A 24,200-nucleotide genomic window follows, 5' to 3' on the forward strand; every position below is an offset into this window, starting at 1 on the left:
GGAAGTGTACCTTGAGCGGGTCCTTGCCCTCAAAGAAGCCGGACCAAGGTGAGTCGAGCCAGTCCTTGTACTTGATGTGTGTCTCCTGTTTGGCCTGGTTGTATGCATCTTCGCAGATTTTTTCGTATTTGTCTCTCACGTCCTTCACCTCGTCAGCGGTCACGACGCCCTCGCGAATCAGTTGATCCGAGTATATTTCCAGAACTGTTTGAATATTAACATAATTATATATAGACAAGTAAAAACTGGACCCAAATCAATACGATACTTTGACAATAAATATAACTGGCAGAGTCAGCTCTGAGCTTATTTATTCACTACAAATATAAAATCGCGAAGGGAAAAGTATTTAACGATAAAAACTTTGTTGATTTTGTTTTAATTTATAGAATTGAAGGGCAAAAGAGGAAAAACGGGTCTTTTAAACATCTCAGAGAAAAATATCCTCCTTACGATACGAGTATACTCATTGCTCAGGTAATGTTCACAAGATAATAATAATAATAATATTGACACACAATTACACAAATTATCTTGCCCCAAACTAGGCATGGCCTGTTCTATGGGTACAAGACAACGACATATTTAATATAATATACTTCAAATCAAATCAAGTCATTTAATGGCATAGATAGAGTGGGTACATTGGTGTTACATTATAATCATAGGTGCCAACAATCTGCCGGGTAGGCATGCAAAAATAATATTTTAGAATTCTTACTCTAAGTTTACCGTGAAAAACATCCAACATAAAAACCAAATTATTCATATAGTCTATATATAGTCTATCCACCATAATATAATAAAAATTGCTTACTAAAAATGTTAATTTGAAATATCTGAATTAACTTATTCTAATGACTATAGATTCATGTCTGTTAAATACTCTTTAACTGAATAATATTTCTTCGCCATTAAAAATTTCCTTAATTTTATTTTTAAAAGAGTTAATATTTAAGTTTTGGTCCGCTAATGATACTGGTAGTTTATTATATAGCTGAGGAGCCATATTAAATATACTATTACCAAAAAGTGCCGTTGTATGCTGCGTGAAATATATTTTATTTTTTCTGCGTTTACTATCAGAGTAACTAAATAGTTGATCATTTGTTCTAATGAATACTGCACTTCATATATATATAGGCACGGGAAAGTAAGTATTTTAAATTTATCAAAATATGTTTTACAGGAATCAGTAGGGCTTAAATGAAATATAGCTGTTATACATTTTTTCTGACATTTAAAGACTCTATCCTTATCTGTGGAATTTCCCCAAAATATGATCCCGTACCGAATATTTGATATGACGTTGATATGCGTTAAAAGCTACTAACACTGCGGACTGGTTTACTACTTTAGACAGCATGTGCAACGCAAATGAAAATCTATTTAGCTTCATGCACAAATTTTCAATATGGGTTTTCCAATTTAGGCAATCATCAATATGTAGGCCTAAAAATTTTGTTTGTGTTATTTCAGAATTTTTTTTACTTAGATAATTAATGTTCAATGCTATCTAATCGCGTCTATTTACAAATGTCATTATGCTAGTTTTGTCAAGATTTATGATTAAATTGTTACATGTCAACCAGTTTATAATATTGCCTATGGTATTATTAATGTCACTTTCAAAAGAATTTAAATTTTCACCTATAAATATCACTGTGCTGTCGTCAGCAAATAGAATCATCTCATGGTTGGTTACCGTAGGGAAATCGTTTATATATGTTATGAACAACAATGGACCTAATATACTTCCCTGCGGTACTCCAGTGGTTACGGTTTTTGACTCCGATATATATCGTGTTTCTGTTATATCATGCCATACTAACCTCGCTATTTGTGTCATTTGTTGTCACCCCGTTAGATATGATTTTAGGAGTGATAAGCTGTTTCCTCTAACCCCGTACACGCTTAGCTTATCCAATAATATTTGATGGTCGACATAGTCAAATGCCTTAGTGAGGTCCATATAAAGTATGCATACATGCTATCTTTTATCTACATTAGTAAAGACTTCCTTCAAGAAATGGTATATTGCTAAATTAATTGATTTATTTTTTCTAAAGCCTTTTTGCTTTTCGGTTAACCAACAACAACAAGGTAACAACCTATACTTACTTAAACATACATAAATAGATATAAACATCCATGACTCGGAAACAAACATTTATATACATCATATGAATGATTGCACCTACCGGGATTCGAACCCGGGACCTCTAGCTTAGTAGTCAGGATCACTAACCATAATATTTGTAACTGGTCAGGTAAGAACCAATAAGTTCTATTTAATATTGATTTATATAAGATTTGTGTTCCTTAAGTGGTACCTAAAAGCGTTGGCTCTTTATTCGGCAGGCGTCTATGGTTATTTTGCTCTAACATCTGTTACACTTTTTAACCGACTTCAAAAAAAGGAGGTTTTCAATTCGTTGGTATAATTTTTTTTTGTCGTTGTATTACTCTGTAGTATGTGGTATATTTTTGTCACTAATAAAGTTTTCATTCATTGATTCAAAATCTGGTGTTGGTAGGCCCCCCACAAGATGGACCGACGATTTGGTCAAGATCACCGGGATACGTTGGACTAGGGCAGCGCAGGACCGATCGTCGTGGAAATCTTTGGGGGAGGCCTTTTTCCAGCAGTGGACGTCTTCCGGCTGATTTATTTATTTATAATAGACCCAACAAGCTATTCTAAACTAAACAAAAATAAGAAAAATATAAAACGAACATTATGAACAGAATAGCTTTCTTACAGGTATGTACAGCTCTGTTGTATTATTAAAGATGTTAGTACAAAAAACGCAAAGTAATTTAAAGATTAATAAATTTCAAAAATACAAATTATTTCTTATGTTGAATATGAGTAAAGCGAACAGACCATATATATAATTAAAAACTATTATAAATAACACTGTTGCAAAGTCTGATGATGATGATGATGATTCAAAATCGACAAGACATGGAGAACTTATGGGAGTATTTAAGCAGGATGCACCCACCAGGCTTGGTGTTCCGGATCTTCTGGTACATGAGCGGCTGGGTGAACATGGGCTCGTCCACCTCGTTGTGTCCGTTGCGGCGGTACGACACGATGTCGATGACCACGTCCTTGTGGAAGGTGGCGCGCCACTCGGCCGCCACGTTGCACACGTGCATCACGGCCTCGGGGTTGTCGCCGTTCACGTGGAAGATGGGCGCGTTCACCACGCGGGCCACGTCTGCAACCGATCACTAGCACTGTACTGAACAATGTCGTGTACTGTGTTACCTGCGGAAGGCTCCTTTGTATCGGATGCCGGCGAGTTTATGGGTACCACAACGGCGTCTATTTCTGCCGTGAAGCAGTTATGTGAGGCTTTTGTATTTCTATGACGTGATTCGTCTATACACGTATCTATAGAACGTCATTGATTATATTAAGATTTGTTTGAAATCGTGATTAAATAATATAGAGAAGAATTAATTTAACTATCAGACCAGCCATTTTGAACTAAATACATAAAATACATAAAATAATGGCCCGTAACTAAATACATTATTTGATATTCCACACAATCATAATAAAAATTATTTTCCAAGGGAAAGAATAAGCTCTATCTTAACATAGCTAATTTTCAGTCTCCAATCTCATCTAAAAAATCTCTTCAGAATTTAATGTCTTGTGACGTTTTCTTCTAAATTCTAATGCATTTATTTATAATAATTTATTACTACTAATTTTTATCAATGCACTCCAAGACTGAGACATCTTTAGAGCGTACTTCGACTTGGCTAAGACTTAACTTACGTAAAACTTATCTGAGTGTAAGCTCAGCATAATTTTTTCATTTAATTTCTTTATTTATTTTTATATTCATTTGACAGCTGAAATTATGCGGAGCTTAAGCTAAGGCAGCCCAATGCAAAAGTCAAGTTCGCGTTTTATCACACAATGTCAGCCTAGATGTCCAAAACACGTGTATATCGAATGACTGACCTGTGCAATAGGCCGAAGATCTCGAGTGTCGGGGGTCGGTAGTGAAACCGATCTGGTTGTTAGCCACGATATGAATAGTTCCGTGGGTGGTGTAGGCGGGTAGGTCTGACAAGTGCATGGTCTCGAATACCACGCCCTGCCCGGCGAATGCTGCGTCTCCATGCAGAAGTATCGACATTACCTGGACATTATGAATAAATAAAATTAATAGCAAAATATTATAAATTTCAATACTCTTTAATTTTTTTAAGTTATAATGTTTGCGCGTAAGGGATAATCAGAGTGAATTTCTAGGATACGCGCACACCGCCACGCAAATTCGACACACTGACGTTAGCTGGTCAACTAGACCATTAGTATCATACTTCAGCTACCACGCCTCATGCCTACTGAACCACAACCAGTGGACGAGAATTAAATAAAATTAATATATCATGTCAAATTATATACAAGTTTTATAATGATAATAAAAAATCTCTCCAAATGTATAAAAATACTATAATAATATTGTCATTGGTTGTATTTAATACCTTTTTTATTATAATATTGTTTTTTCTATAAACGTAAAATAGTACGAGATATAAATTCATTAAAGGATTTTTGTTTATTTACGCCAAAGAAGAATAACTTCTTGCGTGTATGCATAAATACAAACACACATTTTAATGGGATTAAATGGACAAACAGGCGTACGGGTCACCTAATGATAAATAATCACAGGCTTTTTAAAGGTATCCAAGTCATATTGGCCCAGAAACAGCGTTTGTAAATAAACAGCAACGCATATCTTGACACCTGTCGTTGCGGATGTTCATAGGCCCACCACCGCCATTCCCGTGAGACTTTGGCCCGTTTCCCCCCTCTTATAAAAAATAGTGTGTGTGTACTTATGTATGCACGCAAGAAGTTATAATTCTTTGGCCTAACGAATCAAAAATCATTAGAATGATTTATTCCTCGTGCTATTCTACTACTTTAGAGAGAACAATTTTGTGAAGATGGCTTTGACAATTAATTATTCAACAATGAATACGGCTGTATAGGCTTGTAGCCTTTGCCTATCCTAATAATGGACAATGAAAACAAAAAAAAATAACGAGTGTCGCAAACGTCAGAAAATGGTAGGAACCAACTTCACCCTGTTATTTTTGTGTTACAGTAATGCGCGCTCATCTTAAGATTTCACTCTAATCATTTTTTCATAACACGCCTAAAGAAGTTTAAATTCAAAAAACCTTCTAAAACAAGCTAAGAAATGCAAAGATTTGTAAAGTTGAACAACTCGCGCCATAGTGGACAATTAAAAACTACAATTTCACGAAGATTTTAGCAATTGCGAAATTGATGCGGTGCATATTGGCTCTACCTAAGTAATCCTATAATGATAGCAAACGGAAGCTCATTCCACATTTTGGTTGTGAGTGGAAGAACGTTCCTCGAAAACCTCATTGTGGATGAATGCCGCACATCCAAATGGTAAGAATGATATTTTATTTTGTAAAGCGATGTTGAAATTTATCGGTATCAATAATATGTTTAACATCTCCTCTCTCCATCTCCGAAACACACCTTGTGGGAAAAAATCGCACATTGAAAGTACTGGTAGTCTGGTAAGTCAGAATGTTAGAACATAGCCATAATATAAAATTCCTACATATTTTACTATACAATACTAATTTAAATAGGAATCGTTTTCTTCTTATTCTAATGAGTAATGGCTTTGATCATAAATACATCTAGATAGACTATGACAGTTGTAAAAACATCAAAAAAATTGAGTTTAGAGGTAACCTTTATTTAGAGCAAAGCACGCACACTAACACAAAGTGTCATACAAATCGTGAGTGTAAGACGTACCTTGTTACGCACACTAAAGTATAAACCTGGCCTGTTTCTAACTTATTACTTAAAAATCCAACAATTATCTCAGAGTCATTGCAAAACAAATGACAAAACGTGACTTGAGTCAACAAATTAATATTATCAGCTCTGGGACGGTTATTATGTATATCGCCTTTACGTGTTCAATCATTTCACTCTTAAGGCAGTAAATAAAATCAGATCGCTTGAAAGACACGAAGTTTCTATTGAAAACAATTTCCTCTGTGTGACCGAAAACTCAGTATGACGTCACTCTGATAGCGAACTGTCACATTTTAACCGCACTCAAATTTTTTTTAGTAAATAGTTGTATGTTTAAGTTTTTGTGTAATGTATTATTAATCTAATCTAATGTTTGTATTAATATTATTGTATGATTAGTTTAAGATTGATTTGCTTGTTGTTGGCATATATTATTCCTGTTCGTTTGCAATGACAGTTGCTATGTGTGGTAAATAAAAAAAAAAAAAAAAAATGGTAATATTTTTTTTCGAGGAAGAATTTTTAAAAAGAGCAAAACCCTCACCGGATTATTTTTCAATTGACTTCTGGCGTTATACAACCGAGTGTTTGTGGAATCAATTATAGAATTTTTCTCGAACCGATACGATTTAGGGAACTTGAAAGCTTAGAAAATTCTCCCACCATAAATGCTGACATCGCATGTCTTGTTCCCTGGTGTTATAGATGTTCAAGGGCGGTTGCCGCATCATTTCCGATCACGTAAGACCTCTTGCCTGTTTGCCCCCTCTGATAATAAAAATTCTAGGAAATTCAAATGTTTGAAAAGCGTTCCACCAATTTGACGTATTAAACATGACAACTTTTGTCATACATAATTACAATTTTATCTACATATTACTTTATCACACACACATACTCAATATAAATAAGCAATATCAGATATTGGATTAACATTAGCTACGAAACAGCTAATTTTAGGCACTGCGTCAGGATGGATCACAGGATTTCTTACTATGAGTAAAAAAAAAATGGTAAAGAGAGAAAATAGGTAAAGTTGCAGCTGTAGGATTGGGAAGTGGAGTTATATTACTACATATTGCCAGCCAAAAGGGCTATATTGATATCAATTGGGATAAAATAAATAAAAGAGTTGACAAAATAACTGATGAAATTGAGAAAGAAACCACTGGCAAGTCTCCTGACTGGGTTGAAAAAGTTGGGAGATTTATAGACCGTAAAATTGACAAAGCTGAAGACATTTTAAAGAAAAAAGAATACAAAGCTAAACGTTGGTATAACAATTTCACTGGCGATAATCAATACCATGCTACTGAAACACATGTATTTTTAGCATCCTTTATGGCTGGAATGGCAATTGGACTTCTTTGTGGACACTAAAAATTTCAAAAAACCTTAGTCTGAACTACTTAATCTCAATAAAGTATTATCTATTAGCTGTTGTTATAATCTATAACCACAATATTAACATACTCACGCTCGTATTACCGCATTAGGAATTCTATCAATCAGTCTCACCCCACACCACTGACCTCTACTATATATCAATGGACTGGCGGCATTTAGTATCGCAGGAATTAGTTCTCTGGACGCTCGCGAGTGGCGCTTCAAATAGGCGCAAAAATTTGCTGTCAAACATATTATGGAACAGTCTGTCCAGTGCTACTTATACAAGTCAGTGTCCCACACATACTACGCAGTGATCGCATCTAAACTGCGTTAATTATGCTATTATGCTTCTTCTGCCAATTCTCACTTCCGTTCATTAAAATGGCGACAAGAACTCCATTATGGATAACCATTCGCGCCTCTTTTGGCACAGTCTGGCTGTTCATAAAGGCACACACACATTACTTATTAATTTATCGTCCATCCTTAGTCGATACAAGTCGACTTAACACGATCAAGTTACATATCTGAGTCTGTTGTGTAACGCTAAAAAATCTGACGCTTAGCTCGAGTGGAAAGCCCGAACGTCCGTATAAAAGATTCGTTTCAAAATATATGCACATCCCCTATTATAGTATTGAGGTGAAGATATTTATTCTCATAAAGAATTATCACAATTGACTAACATGAGAACTTAAAATTTAATTAAGTTATATTTAATATTCTCACATACGCTGAGAAACAAATGAGCTGATCAAACTATTTCTAATTTAACCACATTTTGCAGATTTCTGTAATCGCATAGGGTGTAGATGTAGTTTGTGCCAAAGATATAGAGTACTCGTGGAACACTCGTAAATTTAAAAACAAAAATAATTTTTATCAGTCCACTTGGTAATAGTATTAATATTTCTAGTATGTTTAGGCTATTTGATGATTCTTTTGATAAGTATAATATTACCTTCTTGCCCTCGTTGTCTCCTCTGTAGAACTGTTCCGCGCGTGTCTTGCCTTGCACCACGGGGTCCACCGCCTCCAAGTGAGATGGGTTCGCGCACACGGCCAGCCGAATGTTCTTGTTCGTAACGCGGTTCAACCGCTCGATGTACGTACCCAAGTGGTACTTGACGTCACCGGAGCCCTGCGTGCATTATTCGTATTAGATTATTATTATGAAAATACGGGACGAGACGAGCAGGACGTTCAGCTGATGGTAATTAATACGCCCTGCCCACTACAATGCAGTGCCGCTCAGGATTCTTGAAAAACCCAAAAATTCTGAACGGCACTACAATTGCTCTCGTCACCTTGAGACATAAGATTAGGTTAAGTCTCATTTGCCGTCTCAGTAATTTCACTAGCTCGGTATTGACTCATCACGATATCTCAACCATAAAGCGTAGAGACTTGAAATTTAGTAGGAATATTCCTTTCGCCGAGTAAGAGGTCAGCTAAGAACGGATTTCACGATTTTTTTTTATTATGAACAGATCAACGTCGGTCGGGTCAGCTAGTTTAACTAAAACTTTTTATGATCTAAATTCTAATTTGGACCCGGTGTTAATATTTATGGGTTAGCGCATTTATGCATATTGATTTTGCACACTTCGCTACGAACCGCAGATCAAACGATGCTTATTTTGGGTGACATCTGCGCGTTGAGTGACACCGCTCAAAATCCACTCGGTATGTTTATTGTACTTACGTCATCCTCAGCTTCGAGACCGGCAAACTGTGTGAACAGCTGGTGCAGTGGCTTGCGACAAACATTGGCCAGCACATTGAGGCGACCTGGATAAATATTATGATTAAATCTCTAAATCCCCTTTGATCTTATACGTCAATTTCAATTTATTGCAATTCCATAAATATAATCCTTAAAATATATAACATTTGGAGTAAATACTATAATTGTACAAGGCAGTATTATGGATAGCTAGTTTGGGTGTCGCAATTTGGTCTGAACAGCAGACCGTCGTAACGAGACCCATATTTTTATTTATTTTCGTTTGAGCCGTTTAAGAAATCATTTTCATCATCAATCATAATTTGGTCTTAGATTTGTATGACCTACAGAGCCTGGCAAAAAATGTGTTTTGGCGAAAATAAATTTTTGACAGTGGATCTTTTCATAGTTTTGTTAAATATTTTTCAACCTTTTTGGAATTGTTATTATTAATTGATATGGAAGAGCGTGGCCTTCTGGTACAGCTATTCCTCAATTACACTTAATAGAAGGTCACATCCACTACTATGTTTGTACAAGTTTTTTATTGAAACAATTTTATTACTTTTTTTTCACCAATAAACTCAGAATAGGATTTTTTTCTTATAAGCATTGGAGCAAAGTTACGTAGGTAAAATGTCATTAAAAATATAGCACATTCCTTCTATCCGCTTGTGGAAAGACACCTAAATGGTGTAATTTGGTAGATTAATAGTTTCTTGCGCCGCTTCTTCTCTCTCAGAGCGCGGAGAAGCGGTAGTAGTATCTAGAATATTAGAAATGAAATCAAAAAGATTTCTAAAGGAATCAATTTTGAGAAAATAAATGCCTTTCATGCCTTTTAAGGGATGAAAGGCATTACAAGCAATCGCGCTAATTCGACTATCAAAGCAAGCGCGTACACCTTCCTTAAAGGCCGGCAACGCTCCTGTGATTCCTCTGGTGTTGCAAGAGATTGTGGGCGGCGGTGATCACTTAACAACAGGTGACCCGTACGCTCGTTTGTCTTCCTATTCCATAAAAAAAAAAGAGCGTTTGACCCTCTGAAAATGCCTGCCCAATCTCGTAATACGACGAATATCTGCATTATATTGCGAAATTAAGCAATTGGCACGTACCTCTGTGGGGCATTCCCATGATGATAGACTCGACGCCGAGTTTGGTGGACACGTCGATGACTTGCTTCATGGCCGGAATCAATATCTCGCACCCTTCCAAACCGAAGCGTTTCTCTGAAGACCACTTCTTCGCCAGGAAGTTTTCGAAACTGTTGATTAAAAATCAAATTGCATCAACGGCAACAGTACAAGGGCAAACCCTTTGTGACTACTGGCGCAGCAAGAGATTGGGAGTGGTGATGGTAATCAAATGACCGATGAAGATACCATAGTTTGTCCTGATTCATAAAAAAAAATTGCAGTTGTAGAGACTGCCGATAGGAGTGAAAACTTAGAATTATTAGTATTAAATTTTAAAATCTCTCACGAGATTTCACCCATCCAAAAAGTGTCTATGTACATTTTTTTAATTATTTATTTATCGCGCCAGTCATGAGCATGTCGGTGACGGGAACTCGTAAGATTTTCCCTACCAAAAAGTTTAAAGGCGGCTAAAGAAGTTACCACTTAAAAAAAACAGATTAAAACACTTATATGTTTAAATATTTTATGGTTATTTCATATACTTAAATAGTCAATGGATATCCTTCTTAATGAAGACTGACTCACCCTGCAGTAATGGCAATCACAACAGGTCCGGTCTTTTGGGGCTAATCGAACGATTAAACAAAGGCATAAGAACTCTTGGTGCAAACCAGTCCACGTTTCTCAGAATTCGAAGTAGGTTTATGGAGACAGGACGAAGAAGACTTGGACATACAAATTGACCTCTATGAGCTGCTTGGCGTACGTTAGGCCCGGTATTCACAATTCCAAAGCGGAGAGGAGAGGAAATGTATTTTAATAACTAATCAGATTTTAATATTTCCAGTTCGGGCATTAGTGGCTAAAACACACCAATGTGTTGTATTCGTTAAGTATAAAATTATAGAAAATTTACGTAAATGATGATCTTAGCTTAGAATATTGTAATATGAAAAATGTTTGGTTTGATTTACGGCCGTTCCCAATATACTATCTACAGATAGAGATAAATTACTACCTTCTACTGCCAGTGATTAGCTGTCAATAATCTGAAGCTGTCCCTATATACCCGATAAATCATTTTTATCGCATTATATTGGGACGCGTGAATTGCAATTTCCATACAAACTTCTATCGCTGGTAAGCTATACGTTATCCCATTGACAGACAACGTGTACGGATAAGGTTATTGGGACAGAAAAGTCGACGATAGTTACGATTTTTATCTCAAGTAAGAGATAGACTGAATATCGGGAACGGCCGTTAATCGATATTTACCCCGCGGATCTGGTGAGGCGCGCCAGGATCAGTCTCTTCTGGTCTGCGTTCATCTTGGTGACATTCGGGGGCTCCATTCTCTGCCGGATCCAGTTGCACTGCTCCAGTGAGTTTATGAACATAAACTCTATGCCGATGTTATTGCAATATGCCTGCTCCAGACGGTTCAATATTTCTCTGCAATTTTAAAGGAATTTTTATTTATCAGTCATTTTATTTGTCTTGTCTCTGTTGTGATAACGCTCACGGAATATCGTCCGTAAGTTTAATAATGTTAAAGCCTTAAAATAGTTATACTTCTAGATAGAGCATCAAGAAAATAGGCCAGGTTTATTACTTTAGTGTGTGTGACAAGCTACGTCTAACACTAGCGATTTGTATGTCACTTTGTGTTAGTGTGTGTGCATTGCTCAAAGTGGAGGTTAACTGTTTAACTAATTTTTTTCTCATCTCCACAGCTTGACAGTCTATCTAAACGTATAAATCATCTAAGGTCAAAGCAATAAGCCACCCTTCAAAAATGTAAGCCGTACAGATTTCACGTCTAAAGCCCCAAGTTTGTGGATCTTATAATGAATCGTCCAATCATTGTTGTAATAGACGGGATTGATCGCCTATGGCTGCTATTACGATAACACTAGAGATGGCCAGGTGTTGCATATACAGAAACAATCGACTGAATCGAAAATTGTGCTATTGCGCATTCGATTGTCGATTAGTACATCCTTATCATGATTATCGATAACAATCGAGAAAATACTACTCTACACACTGCAAGCGGTCCACTATGCAGTTTTATCTATCGATTTTACGCACAACGCTAGCCCGCCGTCTACTGCCACTATCTTTTATAATTTTACTTATGTAGTAGTTAGTACGTACGATTATCGTAGTAACGTAATAGGTATGGGTTACAAATTATTGATTGTGAATTCACAATGGTTATAATAAAAAAATAATATGGCGTGTAACAATAGTACACGACAAAAGTGACCTTAAGTAAAAATCCATAGCAATTGTTTTGTTCTTGTTTCTGGTGACTAATTATTATACGACATTTAAATAACACTTCCTCTTGATCGTATCAGAAAGACATACCTACATAGAAACTTGTTTTTACAATAAAATGACGTATCTCATTAATATACATTGAAGTAATCTCATTTACCTCAACGGCAAGGCCTTTTCCTTTTCACCAATAAACGTCGTCGACGGTAGTTTGAAAACTCTGTCCATATCAGCTTCATCTAAAATTTCAAGTGTTTTATAAAAGCGACAGCTATCAGATGTCTATTGTTTAACACCCAAGCTGATTATTATTAAAATAATAAAGCAATTAAGATACAGAATACATAAGGGTCAAAGGCAAAAGCACAAAAGAAGCATACATTATTTGAAAGTGGAGTAAACATATCCCTTTACTAGCTTATCACACAATACTAGTTACAACTTAGCCTACATACAATATTTGTCCCGCTCTAATTAACAATAAGCCCATAATTCAGACATGACATATGATATTACGTAACAAATTTCACTTTTAAACTCGCATCTTGCGTTACGCGCTGTGAAATACATTGGACGTGATCCAGAACAACAGATACGTAAATAAAACATTCAAGGTCGATTCACAAAACCCCGCAATGCTTCCAACCATCTAGACATGACACTTATAAATATACAATCGGCCGTCATCCCATACCAACATCAGATATGAAATCTGCATGCAAATTTAAAAACGAAAACAATAATATAGGTATACAAAAAAACCAATATGCGCATGCTTAATAAGACATTCGTACTTATGAGTAAAATGCAAATTATGATAAATATACTTTGTGCTAAAGACTTTTTCAAAATCTAATTTGACTCCCATCGCCAAAATTATTTTTGGAACATTAACTGAATCATATTTACAATAAGCAACCTGAGTGCCAACAACTACAAATTACTGGTATCCGCAGATGTTGAAAATTCAATACTATATCACAAATACGAAACGTTATGCTATAAAAAACAGTTTCATTTTCCAAATCGATTCTCGTGAAACAATTTTCATTGAAAGGTAATTGAACAATGTAATGAAGACAAGCATATTGTATGTCGATGATAAAAAATAAATTGCAGAGACGTGCTTCTTTATAACATGGAAAATATAGTAGCTAGAGGAATGGAACTTTCGTATTTTAAATAATTTATAACAAACTTTCATATTATGATTTCATACGAGGTAGTAAAATAAAAATACCAAAATTGTTAAGTTTTAGGCACATTGCCTGCAGAAAACACATAATAAGGAGAAACTAGTAGTCTGAAAGATCGAGAATCCCAACTATCTAGGACAAGTACGACTTTCATTAATAAAGTACGCGAAGAGGAAAAAGCAATTGCTAATGCAAATGCGAAAATTCTGTACTTGTAACAATAGCCAAAACATGAGGAAGAGCATAGAACCTGAGTTAGTAATAAAATATTGTGCAATGTAGGAATTGTGTACTAGGGTAAGGTATAGCTATGGTGTAAATAACCATAAATGTTGAAACTTCCAAAGTAAAAGTAACAATAAGTGATAAAGCCCAGCTAACAGTAAAAATCGACATAGACAGAAGTTATGTCGTAAGTATAACTACTACTAACTACATCTATCGCAACGGCCAGAGATACAGCCTTGCCCATACCAAACCTGAAGCTAAAACACTTCCCGTGCTATTAAAACCCGATATAAGCTTGCTACGTATGTCCCAGTCTAACCAGTAGCTGTAATGAAGAGAGAATGATTTCCAACGAAATTCGTGCATTGTGAAACTTAACCATAACACCGTTGATGGGTTGTTAAGTCAATAAAATAACAGAAATAAACAAAAATAGAAGAACTAACAACCATAGACAAAAAAAATCCATGAGATGTAATGAAGACAAGCAATATTGTAAAGGTCATATATATGTCATGCAACAAAGGATTTGTGCAGTGCGCGTGCGCCATTAAACGGGTAGCTATGGCGCGAATGACCAAATTATCGCAACATTAACATAATAAAACAGAAAGTAACAAAATATGGAATGCAACCAAAAGTATATGGTATCCATAGACGTTACATCGTCGCCATAACTACTACGCTATCCGAACGGCCAGGAGTGCTCTATGCAGGTTCTTTTGTCCTTACCAAACCTGTAGCTGTTGTGAATCACTTCCCGTGGGTTTTTATCCGCGATATTGAGGTTTGCTATATCCAAAGGGTCGAGTTTCGCTATATGGTGTCCTCGGATCTGTTTTTTCAGTTTTGTGTTTAGTATAATATTATTTGCGTTAATTCAAGTAGAAAAGAAGCTCAACAAATTTTATCTATAAGAAAATAATAATAAATGTTGGAAACGAACAAAAAATTAAGTTTCGTAGGAAAGGCTAGTTTGTTCCATTAGCATATAAATCAAGAACATCTCGATAGTCGAATTAAGATTGGCCATTCGAAGAAACGTTCTGAGATCGATCAATAAATCAATGTAGTTAGAAGCTTTTCAAATGACAGATAAGACTTTTAGCCGTAGATAACGGTGATTGATATAATGAAGTATTTTTGATTGATTGATGATTTTATACAACATCTTACCTACACATATTTTATATACTAAAACGTTGTGTAAAAATATATATACAAAGTTGTCATTAAATATTTGCCCTACAAATACATTAAATTAATAATCTACAAAAATAAGTTTTTACATACTAATATATATAACACCCAGAAAATAATATGACGCTTTAGAACAATTTTTACTATTTTCGTTTCATTATATTAATTACTAGTGTCGTCCAAAAAATCGATACTACAGACATCAAATATGATATGAAGCGCTTGTTTACAGGAGAGCGGAAAAACAAGGTTTATTAATACACATAGTTTTTTCTGAAATTTTGTCCTGAAGAGAAATGTAAAATACACTTAACCGATTAAAGATATGAAATCCCATTGGTTCCTCCAAATTATCTAGTAAAGGAATATGATTACATAGGTTGTTAAGACAATTGCAGAATGACATGTGATTGACATCAAAATGAATTCTTTATTTGAAATTATAATCGAAAAACTTGTATGATGACCGAGTCTAAATAGCTAGTCTCAAATTTTAACTATTTTAGTTATAAAACTGTGCATATCGCGCATCGCAAGCGTTGTTGATAATAATGTGGAAATAAACAATATTATTTTATATGAAAGCTCTTATTTATCGTTGTAGTAATTATCATGCAATCTGCAATTAACCTACTATTGAAGCGACTTAATAGTAGTTGTCAGTAATTAAGTATTATAATTGTTATAATATATAATAAAAACGACAATTTAATAATAATATACCATGACCCAGAAGTAGCTAAGTTTCTACAGTAACTAAAAAGCGCGCATTTCCCGAAACTTTCCCAAATTATAGATTATATTGCAGATTGAACATTAAAACGTAATCAACTGGTAGGACAATAAAAACATTTTTACTATAATCTGCATTATGCTATAAAATAAGATAGTAAATATTGCTCATATAATATGCTTTCTAGAAAAAATAGCTTACGATAAAAGCAATTACAAATCGAATCACAAAAGAAAAAGAGTTTTGGTATAAATTAGAGCTACTTAAACGAGATTTGTGAAAGAAAATCCAGAACCCAGTTATACCGTTAGTAATAATCAATTGCAATATGCTAGAGTGAAGTTATCGATACATTTTGAATGCACGGGTCATACCGAATCGTACGTGCTGTCTAATGACCGCTTCGTTGGCAAACGCTCGCAAGCCGCCGTGCCAATCGCCGCTCGAGATCGGATCGCCAGTCGAAATGCCGAGCGGATCGAGATGCGCCACTAGGTGACCGCGTGACTATCGAATAATGTTACTCAATTTATAAGTATCGTCATACAAGCGGAGGGATACTTCGTTAACCTTACACCCCATCCCTCAGCATAATCATTTAGAGCATTCGTTCTCACCGTTGCTACAAACAAAGCATAGAATAGTATAACACCCAAATAGCACAAATTTCACATAAATCATTTCTTTGTAATTAGAATTGAGACTAGCAATTCTCGAAGATCGGTCGATGGATGAGTTAGTACAAACCAAAATGTACATACCAAATGATATTTAGTAATGGCCATCGGAAATGTTATGAAAAATTAATCATTCAATAAATCATTTTCTATGATCTACTGCAAATTAATACGAAGAGAAAATGTCTAGATATTATGTTTAAACATACATGCAGGATGATTTAATATCATGGTTATTATTATCTAATCTCGACACTCCACGACTGATTAATATATAGTTTAATAAGCGTAAAGACGATACTATTTATCTAAATATACGTATCAATTATTGGAAACAATCACTTCTATTTGGCAAAAACACATAATACATGTATTTATGGTTATTTTTCTCTTACTCAATCATGTAATCAGCATCTATAGCACTCATATTATTACGTGAAGGTCTTAGTTTCTGTTAAATGCATCTGGAGAATATTTGACAAAGTGAAAGTCCATATGGAGAAGAGTGCAGATAGATAACATTTATGTATCATTTTAAAAGTGACTGAACGAAATATAGTAGATGTAAGTCGAATCTCAATAGAGACACGAAAAACTCGTGTTACAGTATTCGACTTCTGAACAGTTTTAACTCTGTGAATTTTTAAATCTAAAAAGATTGATATCGCCAAATATTGAGTTACATGTTCGTGAAATAACTCAATTCTTCGATTTGTGGCCGGAATATATTTGCTAAAATGACTTGACAGAAATCACTGATTCCTTCTATTTTATAGGGGTTTAGGTTTTGTGTAATGGTACCACCATTGGGGGCTTCTAAGCAAGGGAATGAAATATGTTTTCAAGCTATAAAATTAATATGGTTCGACCAAATTTGCATTCTTAAACAAAAGGACTAACTAATTGTATTATCAACAATTCGTTTTTACAAAATTGTTTCAAATTATAACCTGAAGGTAAAAAGTTGTATTATCTCGTAGATATGTACGTTTTACGTTGGTTAGTTGAAAATTCGAAGTAATTATTAATACAGTGATTGTTCCCAAACGCAGAGCAGCAATTAGACAACGCACGCCGATATGTTGCCACAAAACAGACAACACAGAAGGTCCACTACTGTGAGCTGACACAGGCTGGCGTAAACCACAGGTTGTTTTTTTTTTGGAATAAGCGAAGATATGATAACATGGTCTACTGTTTAGCAGTAACATATGCCCAACAGGCTGTCAACAATTGGAAGTAATTCCAGAAAAACGTGCCAAACCACAATCATGTCGAAATTGAGTTAAGAACACAAAACTGGTTACGTGACTCATATTAACGGACTGACAAAAAATGGCAGCCCTACTGTCACTCTTTAAATGACTGTAAATGTAGCCCAACCCCACATGTATGGAATACACGAATATTGATTAAACTTTCAACACGAATTCCTTAAAATGTGATGAATGTGGCTTGGAACGTTTTTCAGGAATTACGTCCAATTGGCAATATGATCCGAGTCAAAAAGCGAAACCGAAACGACGTATAGCGTATCGCGCTGGAGCGCCCGTCTATGTCAGATTTAATCTCTCATGGATATGTTATATTCCCAATATGTTCGGTACATTATGCTGTCGTGAGTGCAGCGTATTAGTAGAGGATCTTCTGTGTCATCATCCAAGTGATGCTGCGTACCAAAATTGAAATATTTCCTCATGATGAGTTCGGAGCTCGGCGCCCGCATGCCCAATTGGGGCAGGTTGGCCGTCGTGATGCCGAGGGGGTCCACGTCAGCCGCAAGGTGACCACGGGCCTGTCAGGATCGGTCACCCGACACCATATTATTCACAACGCACAGTGACGCATACACATGTACTACATTTTTTTTCAATAACTATTGTAAAAACAAAAATACCTAGCAAAATAATGAATTTAGAAATTATTGTCCTACGTAGAGCATTTTCGGCAGGGAGTATAAAAAATCATTATTATTCAATTACGCATAAATAAAGAATATTTTAGATCGACTTAGTAAAACTGAATCGACTAAGAGAAAAATGTGTTTTACTTTTATTATCTTTAATGAGACTCTTCAAAATCAAAATTGTAAGCAATTAAAAAGGCAAAAAATCTTGGATATTTTAATTAATTCAAGTTATAACATTAACAATAAATGTATGCGTCACTGATTTCCAACAATAAATTTGGACGCCTCTCAAATATTTAAGCCGTAAGAGAAATTTTGCCATAAACAATGTATATTTATAATCCAATTTTCCTTTGATAATTTCCATAATATTTATAATAGCAAGGAACTTCTACTTGGCCCATGTCCCATATAAATATACCAAAATGACGATAGTTACAATCACCGAGCTTTGCTGTGAGATACTACTATTATTGTGACATATTAAATATTCTAGATTATATGATACAATTGTATGATGCAATTTCAACTAAATACTTCGTTATCCTTTTTGTAACGCATTAAAGTTTGAAGTAAATGTACCGTAGTAGCCGACACCGCTTGTGGCGCGCTCAGGAGGAAATAGTATTGTCGATATCGTGCGCTCACTCTCACAATTTTCACGCTTTAGGTATCGCGCGATAACGCGTATCAGGAGCAGTGCCGGCTAGTACAGTGTAAGGACTAAATAAAATTTGCAAACCATAATAAATAAAGCGGGCTGTAAAAATGGAATATTCGTTCACCTGATAACTTCTGATGATCGCCTGCACAGCCAAGTGGTCGTCGATTATCTTCTCATTGATCGGGGAGCCTGTGGTAATTGTGTCAAATAAATAACAGAATATTTGTTTGTTTTTTTTTTTCAACAATTTGTTATTATTATCTTAATATATATATATTAAGTGTCACGTTGTTTGTCCGCGATGGACTCCTAAACAAATGAACGGATTTTTATTACTTCATGGATTGCATCTTAGTCCAACTTGCGATATAGGATAGTTTTTATTTCGATTTGGGACCCATAATTATTTTTTTTAATTTGTTTTGTATGGACATATTTTCTATGAGATAATTTAGTGACGCATGGTTTGACAGTTCCACTGTGAAAATTTCATTATAACAACAGGGAGCATTTTTGACGAAATAATTCTTGATGTTTTAAATATTATTGGCAAATTCCTTTAAAACAGTAGGTATTTTTTTATCTACAGAACAACATCTGTCGGGTCAGCTAGTAGGTATATATTCAATAAACGACCTCCCAACACTTCGCATGTATATATTAACGGTTGAGTGGTAAATTCCAGTGTTCTAATTTAATCGGGCAAAACTTGGTCATTTTCTGATATAAAATTTCCAAAAGGCCTTATTTAAAACTCAGCATTATCGTCAGGCATGAGAAAATAAACAAAATATTTCATTTCATAGTTTAGCGAGTCGAAAGTCTCCAAGGATGCCCTACGTAGAGGCGATAAAAGTACTAAAAAACTCTAACAGCCTATATCCATATTGCTGCTGGTAATCTGTGAACCTGTGAGTTCATGTTGTGGTGAGCGTCAATCAAAATATATCAAATAGTATAAAATCTACGTGCTCTCTCTGTCATAAGTACCTACCTAATTATGCATAATGTTATCTCATTCTATCGACACGAGTGTGAAGACAGTAACAGAAAAACCACAGATAGCTATCTGATCGGTAAAGGAGCATTAAATATTTTATGCGATTGATAACTGAACAGATAATTTTATCAGTTCGTTAGCTACCAGGCTATACATTGCGATTTGAAAAATTGGCTCTTATTCTAATATCAAAATCAAACTATTACGCTATAGTGTATACTATTTCAGGTGAAAATTTTGCAGGAAAATATTCTATAGTCAAAATTTATTGCGGTTCAAACAAGACTTACGTAACTTGTCGCATTGCGGCCACGAACGTCCTGTCCCCTACCACGAGTTTATGCTCGTTGAGAGTTGAGACGATAACAACAGTGTCATGCAACTCTATAGCTATTTTTGTAGGTCTTTGACGGCCAAATGCTGAGTAAAGGCCACTCGCCTTTTTACCATTTCATCCACTTCGGATCTTGGAATACCTTACTATTTATTTCGTACGTGACGTATGTGTGACGTGACGTATCACAATAATTATCAAAACTTGCTACGGTCAAATCGTCATCACCGCTTACGTAACTCGTCGCATTGCGGATACGAACGCCCTGTCCTTTAGTTCCGCGAGTTTTTTATTTATGACAATAAGGTACGAGATGAGCTGATGGTAATTGATACGCCGTGTCCATTCAATGCAGTACTCAGGATTCTTGAAAAACCCAAAAGTTCTGAGCGGCCGGCACTTCAACTGTGGCATAAGATTTTAAGTCTATTTTCCCAGTAATTTGACTAGCTACGGCGTCCTTCAGACCGAAACACAATAATGTTTACACATTACTGCTTGGCATAAAAAGGCGCCGGCGACCCATAATCTAACCCGCATCCTGAAATGTCCCAACGGCATTAGATGTCACTTCACACTATACTATATGAAAGTCAAGGTCAAGAAGCTACGAGTTTACTCTCGTTGGCCTATTAGTAGGAAACGCTACCAGCATTGCATATTATTTATTCACCTTTCAAATCGTGACCATCTTAACTGTAGATAAGTAGTTAAGGAATCTTAAGCTAACTTACCAGACGCGATTGAGGGCATCCCACCAGAGACTGGAACCAGTGAGGTGAGTGGGACTTCGTTCTTGGAGTAGGGCGCCAGGTTCGGTGGCGATGTATACGCCACTCCGGGCTGAGCACCGTTTGTGGCGTTTCGGAAGAATGCGTCCCACGACTAAAATATACACACAATATAGACTCCGCCGCGTCTGTCCGTCTGTTCGCGATAAACTCAAAAACTATTGCACCGACTTTCATGCTGAGAACCACGCTATCCATTGGTTTTTCACCAATGGATAGCGTGGTTCTCGGGGAAGGTTTAAGTATATAATATGATAAGTTTTTGTATAAATTAACAATATTTGTTGGTGCCAGAAAAAAAATGACGTCTGGGAGCTTTCAACTAAAACACTGTCTAAGCGCTTTGATATATAAGAAAATAATGTATTGTGGAATTATGTATCTTATATACATCTACAGAAAAGTCCGCGAGGGCATATGTCTATCTCTTAAGGATAACATACTATATTCAATTTAATATCTTAAAAATTGTCAATTATAAAGCGGTAATATGAATGATGTTAGCACAAATACGATATTAATCCTAATTATATAGATGACACATACTAAATTATTACAGAAATTTAAACCTTTTACCTTAAAACTTTTAACCGACTTCAAAAAGGAGGAGGTTATGAATTCGATTGATATTTTTTTTACGTATGTACACCGATTACTCTGAGATTTATGATCCGATTTACGATTTTCTTTTGTTCGATACAAAAAATAGATGCCGTTTGGTCCCATAAAAATTTTACATAGTTTGGCCCAATAGTTTACACTTTATGAACATTTATATGAAAATTATAGTCTAGCTGGATGACACAATTGTTTTCTGTGTACGGCTTTTTTTTTTTGGAGTTTCCATTCAGGTTGATTATATATTATTATTAATAACCACAAAAACGTAAAAAATAAAAAAAAACTACGTTTAAAAAAACCGACTTCAAAACCTGAAAAGTATCAAATAACTAAAAATTTAATTTAATACGCCTCTTATGCAAACCTTTACCTTTAATATCAATAAAATACTATTATTTGTATGTGTACATATTGATAGCTTTCAAGTAGGTGCCAAGCCAAATGTAATAAAGGTACCTACACTCGCCACGCGTGACTTTGAGCGGGATAGCTTCGTCTAGAACCAAGCGTACAGACACGCGTGGCCAGACAACCTAAATAATTACAGTAAGTAAGCTGCTTATAATATTAAGTTTAATTTTGTTTAGGGCTTGGCACTGACTTAAAACCCATCAATTGGTAGCACATACAAATAATAGTATTTTATTAATATTAAAGGTAAAGGTTTGCATAAGAGGTGTTTTTAGGTGTTTTAGGTGTATTAAATAAAATTTTTAGTTATTTGATACTTTTCAGTTTTTGAAGTCGGTTTTTTTAAACGAATTTTTTTTTATTACAGAACATCGTTCGTCGGGTTACCTAGTAGTATATAAATTTATATGTACCTATCTGAGATTTAGGTCAATTTTATTTAAACTACTGCTAAAATATACACTATATTTCATCAGGTGTAATAGTGTAAAAAATTTATATATAATGTGGTTAGGTTGTGTATATACTTTATTTAGATGACGATTGTTTTATCTATATATAATCTGAAATTTCAATGAAAATTTTTGTATTTGGTAATTTTAACCGGAAAAGTTGGTTGGTGAAATTTTTTTAAACACATATTTTTTTATACAAAACAAGATTTTAACTCACTAATTAATTGACTGTCAAAAACCACCACCCAAATTCAAAAATTTATACATGAGACCAGAGAAGAACAGACGCAAGAAATTAATGAGGGCTTTTATACATAAATATTTACATTAAAATTTATTTTAATTTCAAATGCAATAAGGACTATAATAATCAAACTTAATAATAATTATAAGATTTCTTAATACTGTTGTGTTTACAAACACTATGATAACTAGTGTGATAAGTAGATTACTCATGGTATTCATTTAACCTCAGGAAAATCGAGACGCGGCGTTCGAAGTCTACTGATAACGCAGAGGGCGTGGTCATTATTTTCGCTTTAAATAATAATTATCTGATAACCCCCAGACGGTAAACAGTAAACTACACACGCAAGAAAATGTAGAGAGATACGGTATTCGAAAATTAATCAACAAGATTTTATAATTAACTAAAAATAATATTGACACACTTTTACACAAATTATCTTGCCCCAAACTAGGACAATACATATTCACATCCATGACTCGGAAACAAACATCAAAATGTTTGCAGCTACCGTGATTCGAACCTGGGACCTCTAAGCTCAGCAGGCAGGGTCACTAACCACTGGGCTATATGCAATATAATTATTTTTAAATTTTCCTAAATTTACATAACATTGAGCGGTCTAAAATGAATGTTTCTTTATAAATCTACAAAGACACGCTTTAAGAAATGCAAAATACATTATAAATATATATCCTATTAGTGTAAATACAATACTATTGCATAAATATGTGTCGTGATTCACCAATTTACCCTACCAATTATCTCTATTTAGAGTAGGATTAAGTCAATTTGAATAAGGTTGAATCGGACAGAACCAGATTTAATTAGACATCGCATGATAATCTGCTTCAAGTGCGTTGTGACTTACTTGTGGTAAAATGAACAATTTAATTTTAGTTTTATTGCGCTTTGTGTGCTCATAATATGACCTCAAAGAATACTTACCTACATATCTTATATCTTTAAACGTAATAAAATATTATATAATCTGAATCTCGGAAACAGCACCAACGATTTTCATAAAATTTAGTATACAGGGGGATTTCGGGGGCGATAAATAGATCTAGCTAGTTTTAAATTTAAAATAATGTAGTTTTATCCGTGTTTTTTAATGAGAAACAGCTACAATAACATTAGAATACGTAGGTAAATTTCGCCACTATATACAAGACTGTAATAGCTCTGATGGGACCTTGGGTGATCCGAAAAGCAGAAGACTCCGGTTCGAATCCAGATGTCCTATTAATTTTGTTTTTGTTCATTTTTGTACATTCTTAAAAATCCGAGCAAGGCTCGGTCATCTGGATATTGATACTAAATGGAATAGAACAAATATATAT

The 24,200-nt window shown here is 35.0% G+C and overlaps 1 protein-coding gene across 12 annotated transcripts in view; it reads right to left on the bottom strand.

Annotated features, from left to right (window-relative positions):
* LOC126969193 (2-oxoglutarate dehydrogenase complex component E1-like) overlaps positions 1-24,200 on the bottom strand; it is a 67,081-nt gene that overhangs the window by 39,102 nt on the left and 3,779 nt on the right. For 9 of the 12 annotated variants that reach the window (XM_050814557.1, XM_050814549.1, XM_050814539.1 and 6 more), the window contains exons 4-14: positions 21,067-21,217; positions 19,120-19,187; positions 16,123-16,255; positions 12,552-12,630; positions 11,384-11,560; positions 10,082-10,230; positions 8,943-9,028; positions 8,199-8,378; positions 3,986-4,166; positions 3,009-3,227; positions 11-204 (exon numbers count right to left, since the gene is read on the bottom strand). In XM_050814557.1, the coding sequence (XP_050670514.1) occupies positions 11-204; positions 3,009-3,227; positions 3,986-4,166; positions 8,199-8,378; positions 8,943-9,028; positions 10,082-10,230; positions 11,384-11,560; positions 12,552-12,630; positions 16,123-16,255; positions 19,120-19,187; positions 21,067-21,217 (1,617 nt within the window). Of the gene's footprint in view, positions 1-10; positions 205-3,008; positions 3,228-3,985; positions 4,167-8,198; positions 8,379-8,942; positions 9,029-10,081; positions 10,231-11,383; positions 11,561-12,551; positions 12,631-14,547; positions 14,651-16,122; positions 16,256-18,102; positions 18,221-19,119; positions 19,188-21,066; positions 21,218-24,200 lie in introns of all 12 variants that reach the window. The other 3 variants (XM_050814575.1, XM_050814612.1, XM_050814566.1) reach the window with 2 other exon arrangements.

This window comes from Leptidea sinapis, chromosome 1 (assembly GCF_905404315.1).
Source record: "Leptidea sinapis chromosome 1, ilLepSina1.1, whole genome shotgun sequence".
In the NCBI taxonomy this organism is placed as follows: Eukaryota; Metazoa; Arthropoda; class Insecta; order Lepidoptera; family Pieridae; genus Leptidea; species Leptidea sinapis.